The 19,081-nt window shown below is 37.7% G+C and overlaps 1 protein-coding gene and 1 long non-coding RNA gene across 2 annotated transcripts; one reads left to right on the forward strand and one right to left on the reverse strand.

Moving 5' to 3' along the window:
- Window positions 1–5,653: 5,653 nt before the first annotated feature.
- Window positions 5,654–13,105, forward strand: LOC103705579 (U-box domain-containing protein 33-like). Its single transcript, XM_017842362.5, has 9 exons — window positions 5,654–6,463; window positions 7,105–7,226; window positions 7,714–7,862; window positions 8,314–8,418; window positions 9,501–9,795; window positions 10,182–10,322; window positions 10,537–11,067; window positions 11,217–11,984; window positions 12,598–13,105. The coding sequence occupies exons 1-9, from the start codon at window positions 6,157–6,159 to the stop codon at window positions 12,775–12,777; spliced, it is 2,598 nt and encodes an 865-aa protein (XP_017697851.3). The 5' UTR covers window positions 5,654–6,156; the 3' UTR covers window positions 12,778–13,105.
- Window positions 13,106–13,619: 514 nt separating this feature from the next.
- Window positions 13,620–18,488, reverse strand: LOC149751171 (uncharacterized). Its single transcript, XR_016398721.1, has 2 exons — window positions 18,014–18,488; window positions 13,620–15,587 (listed from the first exon to the last, which is right to left on the reverse strand). It is a non-coding gene; the product is annotated as an uncharacterized LOC149751171 (long non-coding RNA).
- Between the last annotated feature and the right edge of the window lie 593 nt (window positions 18,489–19,081).

A 19,081-nucleotide genomic window follows, 5' to 3' on the forward strand; every position in this document is an offset into this window, starting at 1 on the left:
AGAGACATTAATTTATTTTTAATCCTTCGTGCTGCTCTTTTTTGTCTATCATGACATGGCATGACATGCATGGATCTTTGTTTTGACATGCTGGAATCTGCCAATCAGCGAGCCAGATATTGGCATCGGGTGCCAGTCAGTTATGATTGAGGTGGCCAAGAATTCTTTTTCCAAAGCACGCACGCATGCATAGAAAGAGAGAACAAAGAGAAAAATAATATCTTCTTCATGCCTACCTTAGGGTTTTGTCAAGTCTAATTACAAAATGTTTCAGAGCACCCATTAATACACATGAAAGTTGTTGGCTTTGCAATTCAATATCCAACTATACCTACACTCGATGTATTACATCGATTCCTATGAATGATGCTAATCCCCTCGCCACATGATATACGGATCTATTTGCTACATCCAATGTTTTAGAGCTCCAAATTCTTTTTTTTTAAAAAAAAATATATAGCACTACCTACTAGTCTTGCTTGATAAAGACCAACATCTAAGACTTGAAGCCAGAATCTTTCATTGCTGAGCAAAGAGAAACGACTATTGGGGCAAAGCTCCAACTCACAAAAGCCAAACTATTTTAATAAAATATATCCTTTATCACTTCTTGCCATGTAACATTTTTCCCACATACTATCAGTAAGTTAGGCGGGCATGGTCGTCACTTGCATGCCTGGAGTTTAGTTTGAGTTCGTTTCAACTCAATTGAAATACGTCAAATCCAATCGACTCTAGTTTAGAACGTGTAATAGACTCTCTTTCGAGGTTCTTAGTTTATTATGTCGATTTTTTCTTTCCTCTCTCTCTCTCTCTCAAAGTAAAACACAAACTATAGTATCCATCTACCTTCGCAGCAAACATATGCATCAATCCATCAATATGCCGTCATTGTATGGCACGAGGGACATCGACCAACAAGTCAAAGGACCTTACAACGCCTTAGTTTATCTCAGTCATGAGTCTAAGACTTCAGCCCAGGAAATAACATCAACATTTAATGTTTAGGACTCTTGAATGCCCAAGCATGATATTGTTGCATGAAATCCCACTTAGCTTGGGATTTCACCATCCCTAAAATATCAGAGTACAGTCCTGAGTTATTAATCATGCTATCCTACATATCAATGGATCGAAGACCCAATCCCAAAGTTCAAATAGAGAAAAAAAAAAAAAAAGACCCCAATCCCAATTAATAGATTCAAACTTCCCCGTGTTCGGTTTCATGTTTGGCTACATGCTAAATTCAACAGCAGACCAGGACATTCAAGCACCTGAAGTAAGGTGGGTTATTGGCAACCATGCGTTCAACTTGTATAATAAAATTGTTGCATGTTTAAGAATTCTTAATGGAGAGTGCCGTTGCCAACTGGGTTGAGGTTGTACCTTTCACGCGATGGATCTTCTTTCACAATATTAGCTGTTGAATCGTATCTTGCACAGGTTTCAAAGCACTTCAATTTTTTTTAATCTACCTGCAGAGCTCTCGAAGCAGCTATTGTGTGATCCAACAGTTGATGTAGCGAAAGAAGAAGAATCATTCTTTCGCGTGAAGGATGTCACCCAAATCTTTTGGCAAGCATTTTTCTTGGTGATGCCAACAAAGCAGCAAGCAAGCACCTACTATTTTATAATGCGGTCGATGGCCGGCTCACCTACATTGTAGCCATCTATTTGCTTTGTATATGGGCTTGTTGCGGAGAAAGAAAACATTTAAATTGCTAAGTCTTGAGCATATGGATATTTGGTTAATGGTATATTCTGTTCACTCCCTAAATCGAAAGAACATGATATCATATAACTGTCGAAGGAAACTAGTATTAAAATTCAGTTGATGTACATTCTTCATTAAAGAAATGAAGTTAAGCAAGATGTTACAAGAGAGGTGACCTCAAAGGAGGATATGGAATCATAAAGTCCATTCTGTGGAAAAAAATGGATTTCTGCAAAGTTGTTTAATGGTTAGGTAATCAGATTGGGACTCATTCTAGGGTATTGAAATGGCCTGCACATTTTGAAGACTTGGTTCCCAGCGTGGCATTCGTAAGCTACAAGTAGACTAAAACAAGAAAATGGTTGTACACATGCAAGTACAGAGCACAAGGCTAGTTTTGATGTTTCCATGATCCCAAACAATTAGAGAGCGTCAAACACTTCGCCCTTCAAAATCTTTTGATAATTGTACAATTAGGTCTAAAATCTTCTAATCCTATATTCATAGGCATCTCGAGGGTCTAGGGATATCAAGGAGCAGTGCCCTTGTTGTGTAACTCGTTGACAAAAATAACAAACGCAATAGCCTAGGTTACGATGCCTCCACATCTTGAAAGTCCAACCAAACCATATAGATGTGAACCAAAATTTCAAACCCTACCCCAAATTTAGTATACCGAGGTAGAGCCCACCGAATTTAACCTAAAAAACTCAAGTTAGTTTGAAAACATAGCAACGATTTCTATACCGTGTGGCAATCAGGTTGGATCGAATCAAATATAGCAATCTATCAATTTAAATTCAACTTATTTTTTAAACGGATCAAAAAATTTATACTCAAATGGGTTAAGTATTGACCTCACGTCACACATGCGATGCATGGATAGATTTCGTGTAGATCCAGAATTCTAACGTAATTTAACCTACCACGCTTGGAGTGATCCGGTGGGCCCAACGCTTTAAATCCATCTCACGTAGACGTACGACAGCGTTGTCGGTGCGAACGCGACAACCCTCCAAAGTCTTCTGCATGGGCCCACGGAGACGGAGAGGAAGCAGGGTGAGCATTGGAGTCCTGCCGCCTCTCACTCTTGCCCATGAGAGTAACTGCAACAAATGAGAAAGTTTTGACTGTAGAATATATGAACATGGCGTGGCTCTACTTATCTATTATCAGATAGATGCAGCCAGGGAGTCATAGCAACAAATGAGAAAGTTTGATTGTAGAATATATGAACAAATGAGAAAGTTTGATTGTAGAATATATGAGCATGTGAATGAGTGTGATCATTTTTATTTTTTTTTTGCCATACAGCCAGGGAGTCATAGCAACCCCTGAAAGAAACAAGAAACTGAAGCTCGTAAGTCCTACTTACTCCGGAGTTAGGGAGCATATAGTTCAAAGATTGCGAAGCTGACAGGACATACGAAATATATGGTACAGAGAGTTTCAAAGCATTTAGCCCAGGGTTTGTATCATCAACTATTGATTGCTTGACTTCTATTTCCTCAAGTCTCAATAGTAGAGGCAGCAGTGGTTTTGAGCTATGAGTCACAACTTTTTTTATATCGATAGCTAGTCATTTTTTAAGATCATTGGCAATACAAATATATATAGTTTTAAAAAGCAAGATTTGTGACAGAATTATGGACCACTAGAAAAAAATGATGAGGGAAGGTGATATGATGTTAGATATTTTTCTCATCAAGGATAGTAAGATGTGCATATCTATCAAAAGTATGATAAAAATTCAGCTCTCATCTTTTGCACGAAAGAATGATAATTTTTTTAATATGCATCATTGGGTCTGCTATAAAATTTATGCATAAAAATAAAAAAATAAATATTTTGTGATCCGTACAAGATATAGTTAATGGTTAACATTGCGGAAAAAAATAATTATTTTTTTTAGGAAGATACAATCTGAATCTGCCCATCACATGGTCATGCTATATCATTATCGATGGACTCCAAGGATGAAAACTATATTGACATCATTGTATCCATCTGAAAACTGCTTCAAAACTATTGGTGTGGAATTCCTTATAATAAACTATTTATGCCAAGGAATTTTAATAGCATTATTTCGAGTTTGAAATTTGTGTTGTCACCGACATGCCCTGACACTCGCCTTAAATGCCATCATTAATAATCTCACATCTCATCATAAATGTGCAAAAATTAAGCACCTGCTGGTTTGTCCGCTTAGCATATCTATTTCTGTGCCACGCCTGGAATTCTCATGGCAGTGGACTTTTCTAATTTTATTTTTCTTTTTCTCAATAAATGATTTTAAAAATTTAAGATAAATTTTTATAGAATCTTTCTATGCCTATTAAACTGAAAAAAAGAAAACTAAATCCCTATTTAAAATTTTTAAAAATAAAAAATAAAAAATCATCTGAAATATTTACAGTTTTTTTAGAAAATTCTATCTCTCTATCTATACTGTTAAATGGAAAAAACAGAAAAAAAAATGTAGAAAAAATATCTCAAATATCCATATTTTTTAAAAATAAAAATTATCTTAAACATATATTTTAGAAGAAAATATTTTAGGAAGCTGCAGATATCTAAATATATTAAAATCACTATGCATAAGAAACAAATATTTTAGAAAGTGAAATCTTTCACTACTAGATTAAGAAAGTAGGTCTTCATTTGTTAAGAAAAAAGTATTTTACGAATCCATGTATATCTATATATATTGGAAATTACCATACATAGGAAAAGAATATTTTAGAAAGTGAATTCTCTCTCTATTGAATTAAGGAAGATGATCCTTTATAAGATCCAACTAATTGTTAGAAGAAAGAATGAAGATTGTAAAATTCTCCATTTTCTATAGAATCTAGGTAATTGTAAAGTTCTTTTTTGTCAACATATGATCCATCCTATATGTTATAATTTAATTTAAGAATAACGATTTAAAAAAAATCTGCTGAAATTTTACATTGAGTCTAATTTAATGATAGCATTTAAATTTAAATGGCATCTATGATCATTCTAGAGCCCATCGCTATTCCATCAATTTTATGTTTGGTAAAAATGGTTTTGATTTAATCTTAGCCTAGGCTTCTTTCGAGCTGACCACTCGAAGAATTAAGCTTGACTCGGGCTTAGCTTACCATAAATAAAATCATATTTCTTGTAATATAATTTCAAATAACAAAATTTGAAATATGAAAGTAAAGCATTATTTAAACTTTTTGGCCAGGAGAAAGAGCAAGGGCTAAAAAGAGGAGAAGATGTCAAAATATGGGAAGAAAGTGGAGTAGGGAGAAAACTTAAGTATTTAGTTTTCCAATTGAAAAAATATTGCAGGTATGAGATGAGAAAATTGATGGCGATGAAGAAAATTCGATAAAAAAAATATCACAATTTTAGGATCTATGGAATTTTGTCCTTTTTATTTCTGAAAAATAAAAGGAGTCCAACCTTCTACATGGCCACACATCTTTCTATATGACTTCTTCTTAATTTCCATCTTATTTTGATTTTGAATTTTTTTAACATAAATAGAACTGCTTGGTATATTAATTTTATAAAATAACTACTCAAATAAAAGTTCTATTTATTTTGTTTTTATAGTTGTCCAGTTTATAAAAGTTTGAATTTATCTTCTTTAATAAACGTTAATTTTTTTTTGTTAATGAGACGTCTCAACCAAAATTATCAAATAATTATTAAATATATTATATTTAAAATTTTTATACCATTTTTTTAAAAAAATATTTATTCTTTTATTATATAAATTTGTATTTTTAATTATTATTCTTGTCGTGCTGTTCGGATTATTTTTCTGACCGCCACATCGTACCTTAAAGAAGAATCTACATTCACTATTTGCATAGATCTCGAAACGACCGTTGCACGATCCAACGTGGATTCGTGTAAACGAAGGTGAGTCCATCCTTCGCCCGCAGAATACCACCTTTCTTCCCCTCTCGCATATCTCATAGACATGAGCCAAGGGAGGAGCGGAGGAAACAACGAGCCGTCGACGGAATAAGGGAATATTCCCCCGGGTGGACCCATCCATCCGTACGTTTGACTAAGCTCACGTGGTCCCGTTACCTCCCGGCTCGGCACTTGGGAGGTGACCGGAACCCAACCCCACCCCCCAAACCTAAAAATCCAGCGTCCAGGGCCTTAAAAACGAACGCAGAAGGTAAGATTTAGAAAGAGAACAAAAAAAAGAAAGACAGAGAAGTTGGTGGTGCTGCATCGCGCGAAGCACGACAAGATACTCCTTTCTGCTTCCCTCCACAAAAGCGTAAAAGAAGGAGAGAGAGAGAGAGAGAGAGAGAGAGATCATAAAGAGAACGTAAAGAAGGTCTCAGTTGTTGTTGAGAATGGAATAGCAGTAGAAGCGGAAGAGCTTGCTCTTTCTTTGTTCTTTCTTCTTCTTCGTGTCTGGATTCGGTTACTTGAATAGAGCGATGGCGTTGGTGAGCTCGTCGGTGCCGGTATTTCTCCAGCAGCAGCAGCAGATGGAGAGGAGGGGGTACCGGCGCACCGCGAGCGTGCCGTCGTCGGGGGGCTGGAGAAGTAGGCTGATGGAGATCGTGGAGGAGCCTGCGGTGGAGGAGGCGGCGGCGGAGGAGGAGGAGAAGGTGTACGTTGCGGTGGGGAAGGAGGGGAAGGAGGGGAAGGCGAATCTCAATTGGGTGCTTGAGAACATCTCCAGGAAGAAGATAAAGATCGTCATCGTCCATATCCATCGTCCGGCACAAAAGATTCCAATGAGTGAGTTTTTTTTTGTCTTTTTTTCTGCCCTAAGAGCTCCCAAAGAAGGGGGGGAAATCGGGGTTTTCCCCCTTGTTTCTTGGAGGTTTTCTTCTTCTATTCGATTCGGCGAGAACCAAGAACAAATGCCTTGTTGCTCGATTTCATTTGAAGTTATTAATTATTTTTTTATAGACAAAGGAACAGCTTTTGCTAGGGCTTTATTTGTTCTTCTTTTCTTTCCAAAATTGGTTAAAGCTCATGGCTTGGTGATCGATCTCAGCTGGGCTGGGCAGGAGAAAAAAAAAGAATATATTTTTTTCCCTTTTTTTCGAACAAAAAATTATGGTTCTAAATAATGGAATATAAGTCTCCGTTCAGGATACTTATGGAAGATAATTTAGAACTCTCTTAACGGGCGATTTGTCTATTGTCAGAGATATCTATTTCCTTGTGTCGGAATGGGGTTTTCAATTCTGCAAAGAACTCACTTCTGAACGTGTGAGAGAGAATTTTTCATGTTATCATGCACACCTCCATTCTTTACATTGATTATTCCATTTTCACCAACTTGGCCCGCGTATATTTTTTGAACTTTTTTCTTAAAAAAAAAATTGTATCATATATTGTTCTCACCATTTTTGCTGCGATTTTGATTGCAGTGGGAGGCTGGTTTGCTGTGAACCAGCTAACAGCGCGTGAAGTCAATGCATATTGGCAGGTTGAAAGGGAGAAGTTGGACAAATACCTAGATGAATACATCGTGATGTGTGCACGTTCCAAGGTGAATTTGCTGCTTCCAAGAATTCTCTATCCCTCATTTTTTTTTCTCACTTATAAGTTTGTTAGCTTCTGAACGTCTTAATGCAAGATCAGCATAATGATATGGGCTTATTTTTTTCAATCAAAGCTTCTGTCGTTCTTAAAAAAATAAAGGGTAGAATGGCACGTAGACCCAAGATTCTCGATCTTAGTATTAGATCCCGTCCCAATATCATCTTGTGTCATTAAACTCCGTCCGAGATTAGTTCGGCATACCAATACTTAGTACACCCCATACTGCATATCTATTTGATACCGATATGATGTGTTATGCCTGTTATATGGCGGCATGGATCGGTACAATATATCATGTTTAGACCAAAATTTTGATGTTGGAATATAATTTTGAGAGAGTTCACTCAAAAGGGAAAAGGCAAGAAAATAATAACGAGGGAGGCTAAAAGGTGGTGATGTTTCAAGTGATGTCTTAAACAATCTTTGTCCTACAGGTACGAGCTGAGAAACTAGTAATTGAGTCAGATGACATTGGCAAAGGGCTTGTGGAGCTCATAGCACAGCATGGTATCACCCAACTGGTCATGGGAGCCAAAAAAAGGAAACTGGTCATGGGAGCAGCAGCAGACAAACATTATTCAAGGTGTGCTTTGCATACTCTTGTATATTATTTCATTCCAAACATAAATATCACATTCTTTGCTGCACTTACAAAAATTTAATTATCTTATATGCCATTTAAATTTAGAGCATAATGGTATGTGTTCCATTTCAAGGTAGAATTCTTGAAGAAGAGAGGAGTTACAAATATATCTTTGCATAAATTCGTAGTCCGGGCACATCTCTTATTTGCAGAATTTCTTAAATTCTATTGTTTATTTAGAATTTTGAGGAAAAATATTGAATATTTGCAAGTCTTATACTAAGTAATATTCTTGGGGTGAGTGAATCTTATAGTTGTGCCAGTTTAGTTATGCAATTTTTTGTTTTATTTTGTAGGACAAATAGACATAAAAGAAGGGCATTCTTTATTTTAATATTAAGTGGATATAACTGTTAACTTCCAAATTTAATTTGAGGCCTTGTACGCATAGGAAAATGAAGGAGCTAAGGTCCAACACAGCACTCAGTGTGCAGCAGCAGGCTGATCCATCATGCAAGATCTGGTTTGTTTGCAGAGGGAACCTGATCTGCATAAGGTATGTTCAAAGCTAAAGAAGCATTTTTGGTCTCCTTTTCTTTTCTTAGTATACTGGCTTCTACTTTATTTTGCCTATCCAACTTGGTGAGTTCTGATGTGTTTTATTGGAACAAAGTTGAATCTTATCATCTAAGCCTTTTCACACTCTTCATTCAAAAGCAAAAGTTATACCTCTATCATAAAAGATTTATGGATTTCGTTTGATTTATATAGAACTGCTGAAGTCATTATTTGTGCCTTGCTTTTGTTTATTCTCCATTAGACAACTGTAGGTTGAATCTGCCAATAAGATCCAAAATTATTGTTTCAGATGCATTATTGCAATCCTAGTTTACATAATGTGTGCGCATTCACTTAAATGTCATGCTTGTTTCGACTATTTGCTGTATATCTCTTTATGAAATTCCTAGTCTACCCCCAAAGTTATATGCTGACTGTATACTTTACTGAGAATAAGAGAAAATGTAGAATTCGATAATTAATTATGTTTTTGTTATTAACTTGTTATAGATTTATTTCTGAAAATAATCCATTTAATCTCAGGTGGCGGCTTGAGTTGCATATTTTTTTGCATGAGTCTACAGCATTCTTTCTTGCTGGACAGATACCTCTGGGAAGCTCTCAAAGGAAACATTTTTTTATTGAGACATGAAATTCAATCGTCGATTCTAAACCTTAAATGTGTATTATTTTGTGGAAATGTCTAAGTATAAAATATAGCAAGCAAGAGTCATTTAGTGCACTGAGATAAGTTCTAGGAAATTCTGCTGCCTACCTGATCATAGTATGAAAACTAGTTAATTATTTCAATTGCCTCATCAAAACATAGGATATTTTCCCACTCATTTATTTTCGGCTAGAAACACCACTGTCTTGATAAATCCAGAAGCCTGTAGAGCTTCAGTCATCCCAATTGGCCAAAACCACCATAGCCACTTCATTTGTATTTTGTGCAGTGAGCCAGCAGGTATATCTATTGGATTTTGTTAATTTTCTTTGACTCATGTTTCCATTATCTTTGATTAGATTATAGATGCTTATTATCTCTCATTCCTGCACGCTTTGGGATCTTATTTTCAGGGAGGGATCACAATATGCCGATTTCAATTCACAGGGGGAGGCAATGCCCCTAGCTTTGCCTCATGAAGACCTCGGTAGAATATCAAGTCCAGGTCGCATTAGGAGGAGTGTTAGTGATCCCTGGGAGGGGATCTCAAAGAGCTCAAGGTGTTCAGACCAGAGTGAAGAAGGCCCAAGCAACGTGGTTTTGGTCCCAGCTCATAAGGATGAGGGGAGAGAAGAGGGATCATCAAATTTGCCATCAGTTCATGAGTCTAAAGAGAATCATGGGTTTGCATCTTTACATCATGATTTGGTGGGTACATTCTTCCAATTAAACTATATTCTGGCATTCGAAAATTTGAGGAAGATGACATTATTATAAGGTTTAGTAACATTAGTTCAAATTCTTTTATACTATGCATTAGATATGTGTAGGCAGAATTCACTTCTACCTTAACAGTCCCAAGTTTTTTTTTTTAATTAAGGAAAAAATTCTTCAGCTAAAATGCTAATTTGTTTCAGGATGATATCGTCCAGTGAGTTACATATACCTGTCTTACAATCAAGATGAATATGTAACTGCTCGCTAGTACCTTAGCAAGCTATGAATCAGGACAAAAAGATGATAGTCCTATCTTGTTTTCATATGTAAGGAATAAAAGGAAACTAAGATACAGCGACCTTTCTGGTCATGGGCAGGATGATGATGGGATAGATGATGATGTATACGAAAAACTGCAACTTGCACTCGTGGAAGCAGAGACTTTGAAACGTGAAGCTTACGAAGAGTCTTGCAGGCGTCAGAAAGCTGAAAGAGACTTATATCAGGCTACCCGAAAAGTAAGACCCTGTTATAGATTTTTTGTAGTTTCGCCTTTACATTATGATTTGTTACCTGTCATCCTTATTCGAGCATAGCCACCTTGATCATTAGATAAATGTGAGATTAAAGAGAATATTGCAGTCATCCAAGTGGAGATTAAAGAGAAAAATATCAGGAAAACAATCTTTTCATTCCATACCTGCATCCCGTCATACCATCTCTCTTGTGCAGGTCAGAGCAGCAGAGAATTCATACACCAAAGAGATGAAACAGAGGAAAGAAACTGAGGAAAGACTGGCAAGAGAGAGGACGGAATTGGAGAAGTTAAGAAAACAGCGAGATGATGACTTTGAAGAATTCCACAAGCTTTGTCAGCAGAGAATGGAGTTGGAACTCCAAATCGCTGATTCCGGCCGCATTGTGAAGGATTTTGAAGAAAAACTATCAGAAGCTCAACATCTCCTCAACTCCCTGCGATTAGAGCATGAAAAGTTGCGGGGAGAGCGGGATAATGCGGTTAGGGAAGCTGAAGAGCAGAATCAAAAGAAAGTAGAGGTTACTGATGGCACTCATGGAGCAGCAAGCTTCTCAGAATTCTCTTACGTGGAGTTGAAACAAGCGACTATGGACTTCGATGATTCATTAAAGATTGGAGAAGGAGGATATGGAAGTGTGTACAAGGGTTTCCTTCGCCATACGACAGTGGCCATAAAGATGTTGAATCCTCAAAGCAGGCAAGGACAGTCAGAATTTCATCATGAGGTAGGACACATAAGAGATCAAAGAACGGAAGGTTATTTGATTTGCCTGTCAAAAATGATGATTATAGCATCATAGTTCCAACTTTGGATTCTAAACAGTTTGTTCTTTGATGTTGACGTGAAGCTTTCCTTCTTTGGATACCATCGCAGGTTGAAGTTCTGAGTAGAGTGAGGCATCCTAACCTTGTCACGCTAATAGGAGCATGCCCAGAAGCCTGGGCTCTCATCTACGAGTTTCTTCCAAATGGAAGCTTGGAGGACCGCCTTGCCTGCCGAAACGACACCCCACCTCTCTCTTGGCGGACTCGCACCCGCATTGCTGCAGAGATCCGCTCTGCGCTGCTCTTCCTCCACTCTAAGAAACCCCACAGCGTGGTCCATGGTGATCTCAAGCCAGCGAACATTCTCCTCGATGCCAGCTTCACTTGCAAGCTCGGTGACTTCGGCATCTGTCGCTTCCTTGTCCAGTCCAACACCACCGCCACCCCCTACTGCCGCACCAGTCCCAAGGGCACCTTTGCCTTCATGGACCCTGAGTTTCTTACCTCGGGGGAGCTCACGCCGCACTCCGATGTCTTCTCCTTTGGCGTCACAATCCTGCGCCTTCTGACGGGAAAACCGGCGCTCGGAATTATCGGTAAGGTGAGGGACGCACTGGAAAAAGAACGCTTGGATGAGATAGTGGATGCTTCTGCAGGGGGCTGGCCTTATGTGCAGGCCAAGAAGTTGGCGCAATTGGGATTGAAATGCTGCGAGGTCGAAAGGAAGAGACGTCCGGATCTTGCGGGGGAGGCTTGGAGGGTGCTTGAGCCCATGACGAAGGCTGCTGCTTCTTCCATGGGGTCATCTCGTTCATCAGTAATGTTGAAAGCTTCAGAGGACTGCATCCCATCCTACTTCATCTGTCCAATACTTAAGGTTAGAATTACTTGGTATTCACTGTGCATGTCTTCAGGTTTTTCACAATCCAACCTTTCAGTTTTACCCACTTGATGTCTTATGCATGCTATGCCACAAGCATAGTCATCCTCCTTTTCTCCGATCGTTACGAGGCCTCCAACCACTGATCATTACAAGTTCTTCAAAATCCTTTCACATTGCTTCCGACTATATTATGTTAGGTCCTTCCTTTTTCTTGGATTCCATTAAGATGATGAAATGAGAACAAGGGGAGGGTTTGTTTCAGTCTTCATGGCACAGGCCCATACCATATCAAGTAATTCTCTGCCATTTAGTTCTCACCAATGTTTCAAGATAAATCCACCTTATTGTTTGTGTATCGTCGTGCTCATCGAGTTTTTATATTGCATGCTGTATAAAATCATAGGCCTTGCTGCTTTTCTATAGAATTTTCCATAAGAGTCTCAAAGGCACGTACCAGTTATGTTTCCCAGAGTATCTCCCAATTTATCCAAGCCTATTCTTATTTATTCACAATTTTTAGTATTCAATACTTTCTTGCAACTCCTTATTCGCTCTCTTTAGCAAAGCTCCCGGTTCAATTTTTTTGTATTCTTGAATGATGTTGCAGGAGATCATGAAGGATCCACATATAGCAGCAGATGGCTTCACATATGAAGCTGAGGCAATAAAAGGATGGTTAGACAGCGGTCACGATACATCACCCATGACCAACCTCAAGCTTCCCCACTGTGAACTTGTTCCCAACGATAACCTTCGTTCTATGATCGAGCAATGGTTGCAGCAGTGAAATGATTTCCCTAATGTTTCTTCGGTTGCATGTCGAACCCTACTTGAACTGGTTGCACCCCACTCCACATCAGAGATGTCCTAGGTTCTTCCGTCACAAGTATTTGGTGATATAATCGGTGATTATAAGCATTTTTTCTCTCAAATTAGTTGCGTACAAAACAGTTTTAGATTTGTAGTATCTTGTATATGTAAGTATATATACATAGAGAGAGAGAGAGAGAGTGTTGTCCTTATATTGAAAAGATATAGGATGTATTGTACAAAAAAAAAAAAAAAAAAACAGAAAATATATGGGATGTATGAGTTTGTTTTGTGTTTCAAGTTCATCAAAGTAGTTCATTGCCTAGTACATCTCCCTATTAATTGCATGATATATTAAGCTAGAATGGATTCTCTGATCTATGAAAATGTATGCTATACATCTTCTTCATTCTTTCAACATAATGAAGTTTGCATCCAAATAAGAAATGGCTAGTATCATAATTTTACGTACTTCACTCCATGTCCTGAGGAGAACTCATAGCAAGAGATCTGGGTCGGGGACAGTGAGAACTTCTCATGCACAAAGTATTCTTTGATGCAATCTTCACGAATGCACAAAAAACTTCTCATATGTGTTGACTAACCATTTAATCTCAAAATTTTGAAGTGGTTAAAAATCAGTCAACAATGTATATATACCAAACTTAACAAAATGAATCATCTTGAGCCATTATTAACTCGACTAATTTTATTTCAGCTAGTTGGCATTCCTTGCCACTTGGAAGATTTTCAGGTTCAAATAAAAAAAAAACCTTTAATAAGAAATTTTACTTGGCCTCTCTCTAACAAAAGGGATCCAGATTAAAAAACTTTATTTCATATTCACATATCTTTTTTTTGAGGTAATTCATATTTATACATCTTAGAATGATCATAGGTCCTAGTGCAGTAGCATCTCTAAATTGAACTCATTAGTGGCCTCCAGGTCCCCCATGTTTCCTTGGCCCTCATCCCGGCCGCAATTATTTGCATCAGACTCACTGCTAACAAAGCTAGAGTGAATTCTCTATTCAAACCTTCTGTTCCAATCCGATTCCACTGAGGTCCATCTTTTCTTACCAGCTGAATAAAAGTTTAGAAATAGGGAGTCCAAAGAACAGTCAGACAACCAAGCATCTTCCCATTGCCTAGTTTATATTTGAATCGGTTCCAGAAGTGAGGCAGCAAGGCTACCATATTCTTCCAGATTGGAAGGACATTCATGGGAGCATGCACTTCAGTTCAGGCTCTGGATTGGGTCTCTTATGATCCAAAGTTAGCTCATAATTGAAATGAGTCAATTCTTCAATAGCAGGTGGAAACCAAACATAACAGGCAGGCTGAACCAAACCAAACAAACAACCCAATTCACTATTATTCAGAATTGATTCGGGATTGAGTCGCGTTTGAATTGATTCTGAATTTAGAATAGTAACCTCAGCGAAAGGCTTGCCTGTGGACTCTCATGGCAGGACTGCTTCTGTGTCATCAATGAGCAGCGTTCTGCCCTCATCTGCCTTCACTCCAGCAAGCTTGATGCCATAATTCATGTAGATATAAAATTTGGAAATATACTCTTCGATGCTAATGACATCATCCAGCTTCGAGATTTTGGTACTGCTCGGCTGATACATGTATCAGGACCTATCACAGGAAGCAACAATCTGCCATGAGACAAACCCAAGGAGAAAATTTGGATACATGGACCCTGTTTTCCTCAACACTGAGCAGCTGATTCCCGAGTCTGATGTCTATTCTTTTTGGATCATAGTCCTTCAGCTGTTGGCAGGACTGCCAGAGTTGAATATTGTGGAGCAGGTGAAGGAGGCATATGATAGGAGGGTGGTGCACCAAACCTTCGATGAGTCCTCCGGGCATTGGCTATTTCTGCAGGCTGAGCAGGTTCTCTGTCTTACACTGAGATGCTGCGAATTTGAGCGAAAGAAAAGGCCAAACCTCATGTCTAAGTAATGGAGGACACTTGACATATTACAAACAATGGCAGGTAACAACTTCAACCATTTATGATTGCAAAACAAAGGAATTTTTGAACTTCCAAAAACAAGGTGCACAACAAAGCATGAAGAATATATGACCGAACACTGATACTGCTGATGAGCAATTCCACTATATGAGTCATTGATTTTATAGCCTCAATTAACTCTCACCATCAGGAAACAACAGATCACCAGGGTGGTAGTGCTGCCAGTTAAAACTTGGCTGCACCAAACAAATTTGCTGAATGATTTTGTATAATCAGACATAACGAACCCAAAATATTAAAATAACTTCCTGGAGGAAGTAACTAGTTTGTTTTTAAAAGACTCATACCCGAACAGTCTGCTGGACATTGTGTTGTACGTCTAGCATCATATCTATTAAATACTATAGGCAGACTATATGCCTGCCTTGAAGTTCAAATGATTCGACTACCTATTTTTAAAGTGATAGTACGCCAGACAACTTTCGAGTGCAAACAAAAACTTGAAAGTTATCCTGGCTATAAGAGGAGATGGGAGTTTCTGGCTGACTAATGTACCAGTGGAGAGTTACCTGGTGAGACAACAAATGCAAATTTACCACCACAAAATCATGTATTGGGAGTTATGGTGACACTGAATACAAACATCAGACATGTAATGTGATCTGGTTAACATGCAGAAGAGATCACCAAGGTGGAGGCTTGCAGAGGACATGTGCACATTTAGGATATGACCTGCATATGCTTCTCTCACTAATAAGATCACCCAGTTTGCCTCTCCAACTTGCTTAAGCCTGAACCTTTGCCTTCAAACAAATTGCAAAAATGCATCAAACATCTCTCCACCAAAATTACTGGTCTCATCATCGGCCATGGTTATGCTATGTGCTATCTAGAGTATCTAAAAATAATATGGCAACCGAAACCTACTTATTTATTATAAAAGATATAAGCAAACCATGTCTCAATATAAAATTTATCATGTAGATATTTAACACTTTGATGCAGACAAACTTTTTGTAGAGATAAGACCTACTTCAGATGGTATATCTTTTTGACGAAAACTATATTTATCTTACTAAGAATAACAATTCCTTTCTTTCTGGTAATTTGAATAAGAAGTTTTTTTTAGCTGGTAATTTAGCCGCATGCATATGAATAATTTAAATATGATCACACCTTGTTTTCCTGAGTTTCTTCTTTTTCTCCTTTGATTTGCAGGAAACCAAGAAAAATTTGACAGTGCAGATGCAGGAGAAGGAAAAGATTAAACATCAAAAGGGAGCGCAGCCATGAAAAGCATCTGGTAATCAAACCATGCCTAAGGTGTAAAAATATGTTCAGACACATAAAGGTGCAGGCTAGGGTGCCATTTTATTAAGGTATTAATATGCTATCTTAGTAGTTTTGTTCATCTACTTCATTCTATTGCTATTAAATGATTGTCTTGATATTTTGCTAAATATGTTGGTCTTTCTGTTTTGCAGCTCATGCTGCACACTTGTTAATCTTAATATGGAGGCGATGTCTTAACATATGTGACAGAAATATAACCACATGATTTTTTCTTCATAGGACAGATCAACAGACATCTGTGATGTTGTTAATTGCTAAATGGAATATCATTTAATTGGTGTTCTAGTTTTGTGGGAAATATTGCCAAGAAACCAAGAAATATAAAGAATGGTAGCATGAAAAACTTTCACAATTTGGAAACACATTTACAGGGCAATCTCTTTGTCTTCTTTAACTAAGTCATAGTCAACCAATAGTGTAGGGGCTACATACAATACTGTACCTTACCAATTGTAGGAGTCCTCTCAAGTTAATCTTCAAATTAATAAGACAGCTAGAATACCATGATTTGCACTATGTGATCAGGTGCTGCTATAATGGGCACTCTGGAACTCTATGTAGTATCATTTTGTTTTTTGTTGTGGGTTTGCTGGATGAGTGCTTCTGGCTGTCATGTTTTGGATTCTTTTCATTTTTGTTTGTCTTGGAGATAACTTAGGTTCTGTATGATACTATGGAGTTATTTGGGTTTCCATGAAGACAGGCTGATGCTTCTGTAGCATGTTGCTTGCCTCTTTTAGGAGGCAACTTTGTTGTTCCATTCAATTAACTTGGATAGAAGCTGGATGGGGTCCTCCCATCTTCTCTTACATATATATAAAGTGATATCTGATATTATCTCAGAATTCATTCTCAAATCCTCTCTATGGCTTGACAAAATTTTTGTCAGAAGAATTCCTCTTGTTACCTCTCCACCATTTCTGTGCCTCCCCCTTTTTTAGGCCTACAAAAGCAGCAAGACTATGCAAAAAGTAAAATTTGTATTTATCATTTACTCATGAATCAATTATAGTTTTTTGAAGGCCAAAGGTAAAAGAACCAAAAAATGCATAACACTAAACAAAGATATTCACGATATGTATAGCTTGGTTAACACAAAGCACATTTCTTTTTAACTTTGACAAAATGGTGCAGGGAGTCCAAAATTTCCAAAAGTAGTTACTTCTAAACAATAGGTCCACTCACATTGTTGAAACCCCATGTTGTAGTTAACAAGGATTGCATGATAAGAATGCTTTGAGGCAATTTGGATTGCTTGAAGGCCATGAATGGCTAGATAAGCACCTATCCCAACCACGCATCTAATAAAATTTTTGTGATTAGACTAATAAATGATCTAGATCATCCCACCTATCAATTGACTTTCCTGTCTCAATTAAAATGTATTTAGTAGAACAACAATTTAAAAAAGGCACTTTTAGTATGTCACCAGTTGGCTAAAATCTAAATGGCAACTAATACACTCAGGTTTGCTAAATATTAACTACATAAATTTACACCAATACACAAATTGCACTTCATTCGTTACTCCTTCAGACTATCATTAAAATTTATGGATTTTAGGGAAAAAAATAACACGGCTATCAAATTATAAAAATAAAAAAGGGGACTTGATGGACATGGAGACCATCAAACGTATTATTCTAAGCATTAAGTTTCTGGAAATTTAAAACAAACTGGAACCAAATAGAACAATAAAGAGAATGATAGACCGCCATATTAAGCAAATTCATCGATGGGCATGCCATACCAAATGAAATTTTTCCCCAAAAAATGCTCGAAAAAACAAGAGTAAGCCACAACTCCACGGAGAGAGAGAGGGGGGAGGCTATGGAGCAATATTAGTGAAGGAGTGGGAGGAAAAGGGCTTCATTACTCGATATGACATAGAAATGGAAGCTCTGATCCTCGCAGCCGCGGTCTTCATTCCCTCCACCGGATTTTCCACTTGGGAATCCTTTGGATCGGAGATAAAGCCCCCTAATTTTCTCCTCCTCTTCAGAGACTGGAGCCCTACGAGGCGAGTCCTCGTAGGCCTCCGGATTTAGGAAGAGCGGCGGTCGCCATGGATTGGAGGAAAGTGGACGAGGGAGAGAAGGAGCCCCTGTTCCTCGTTCGAACCGCAATAGATCTAAGAGATACGGGAAACGTTACACGCAGCTCCCTGCATAACTGTATATTATCCAAAGGTTCTACAGTCCGAGTTTTTGAAGCAACGACAGAATCTTTTTTAGATCGAGGGAAAATTACAAAAAGCTCATTAATTTAATCTCTAGGTTTTTAAAAGTGGTGGGGCTAACAGTTTCAGTGACCTGAGAATGGTTCTGCGACGTCAGTATGTTAAGACGAAATTGTTAAGAAGCCCTTAATTGAACCTTAATTAGTGATAGGTCATTACCAAGCAAAAATTACTACTAGATCCTCCATTAGACCTTTAGTTACTTGCAAATTATTAAGATCAAGTTTATATGGAGCCTTCCAATACACTGCTTTGTTAATCCCTTATTGTGGGCAATGAAAACTCCAATAATTTATTGGACAAATTTATACATAGTAGCAAAGGCTGAAGTCGGTTGGGCTTACGACTTCATTCTAAGATAGACTTAATTGGATCGGGTCTCACATTTAAAATGATTAATACTTTGTCATAACATTCGATCGTTTAGTTTCTTCAAAAAAATCATAGAGAAACACACCTTCCTCAAGATCAAAGAATTTAAGTTAGGAAGAAAGAATTTATGAGAGTACTTGCGCATAAAATATTTGTCGTGTAAAAGGTCTTAAATAAAAAATGCTTGCAACAGTTTGGAATTCGGCGACCACGTTGGGTTGCAATTTAAGCCATTGTCGGCATGTAATATGCCGACATATAGGATATGCTGTCCCAATATCGGCGAATAATGCATGTAGTAATATGATCAGATTCCGAAATATGTAGTATGCT

The sequence above is a fragment of the Phoenix dactylifera genome, chromosome 16 (assembly GCF_051530095.1).
Source record: "Phoenix dactylifera cultivar Ajwa chromosome 16, Ajwa_hap1_PhDact_Kaust_v1.1, whole genome shotgun sequence".
Lineage (NCBI taxonomy): Eukaryota > Viridiplantae > Streptophyta > Magnoliopsida > Arecales > Arecaceae > Phoenix > Phoenix dactylifera.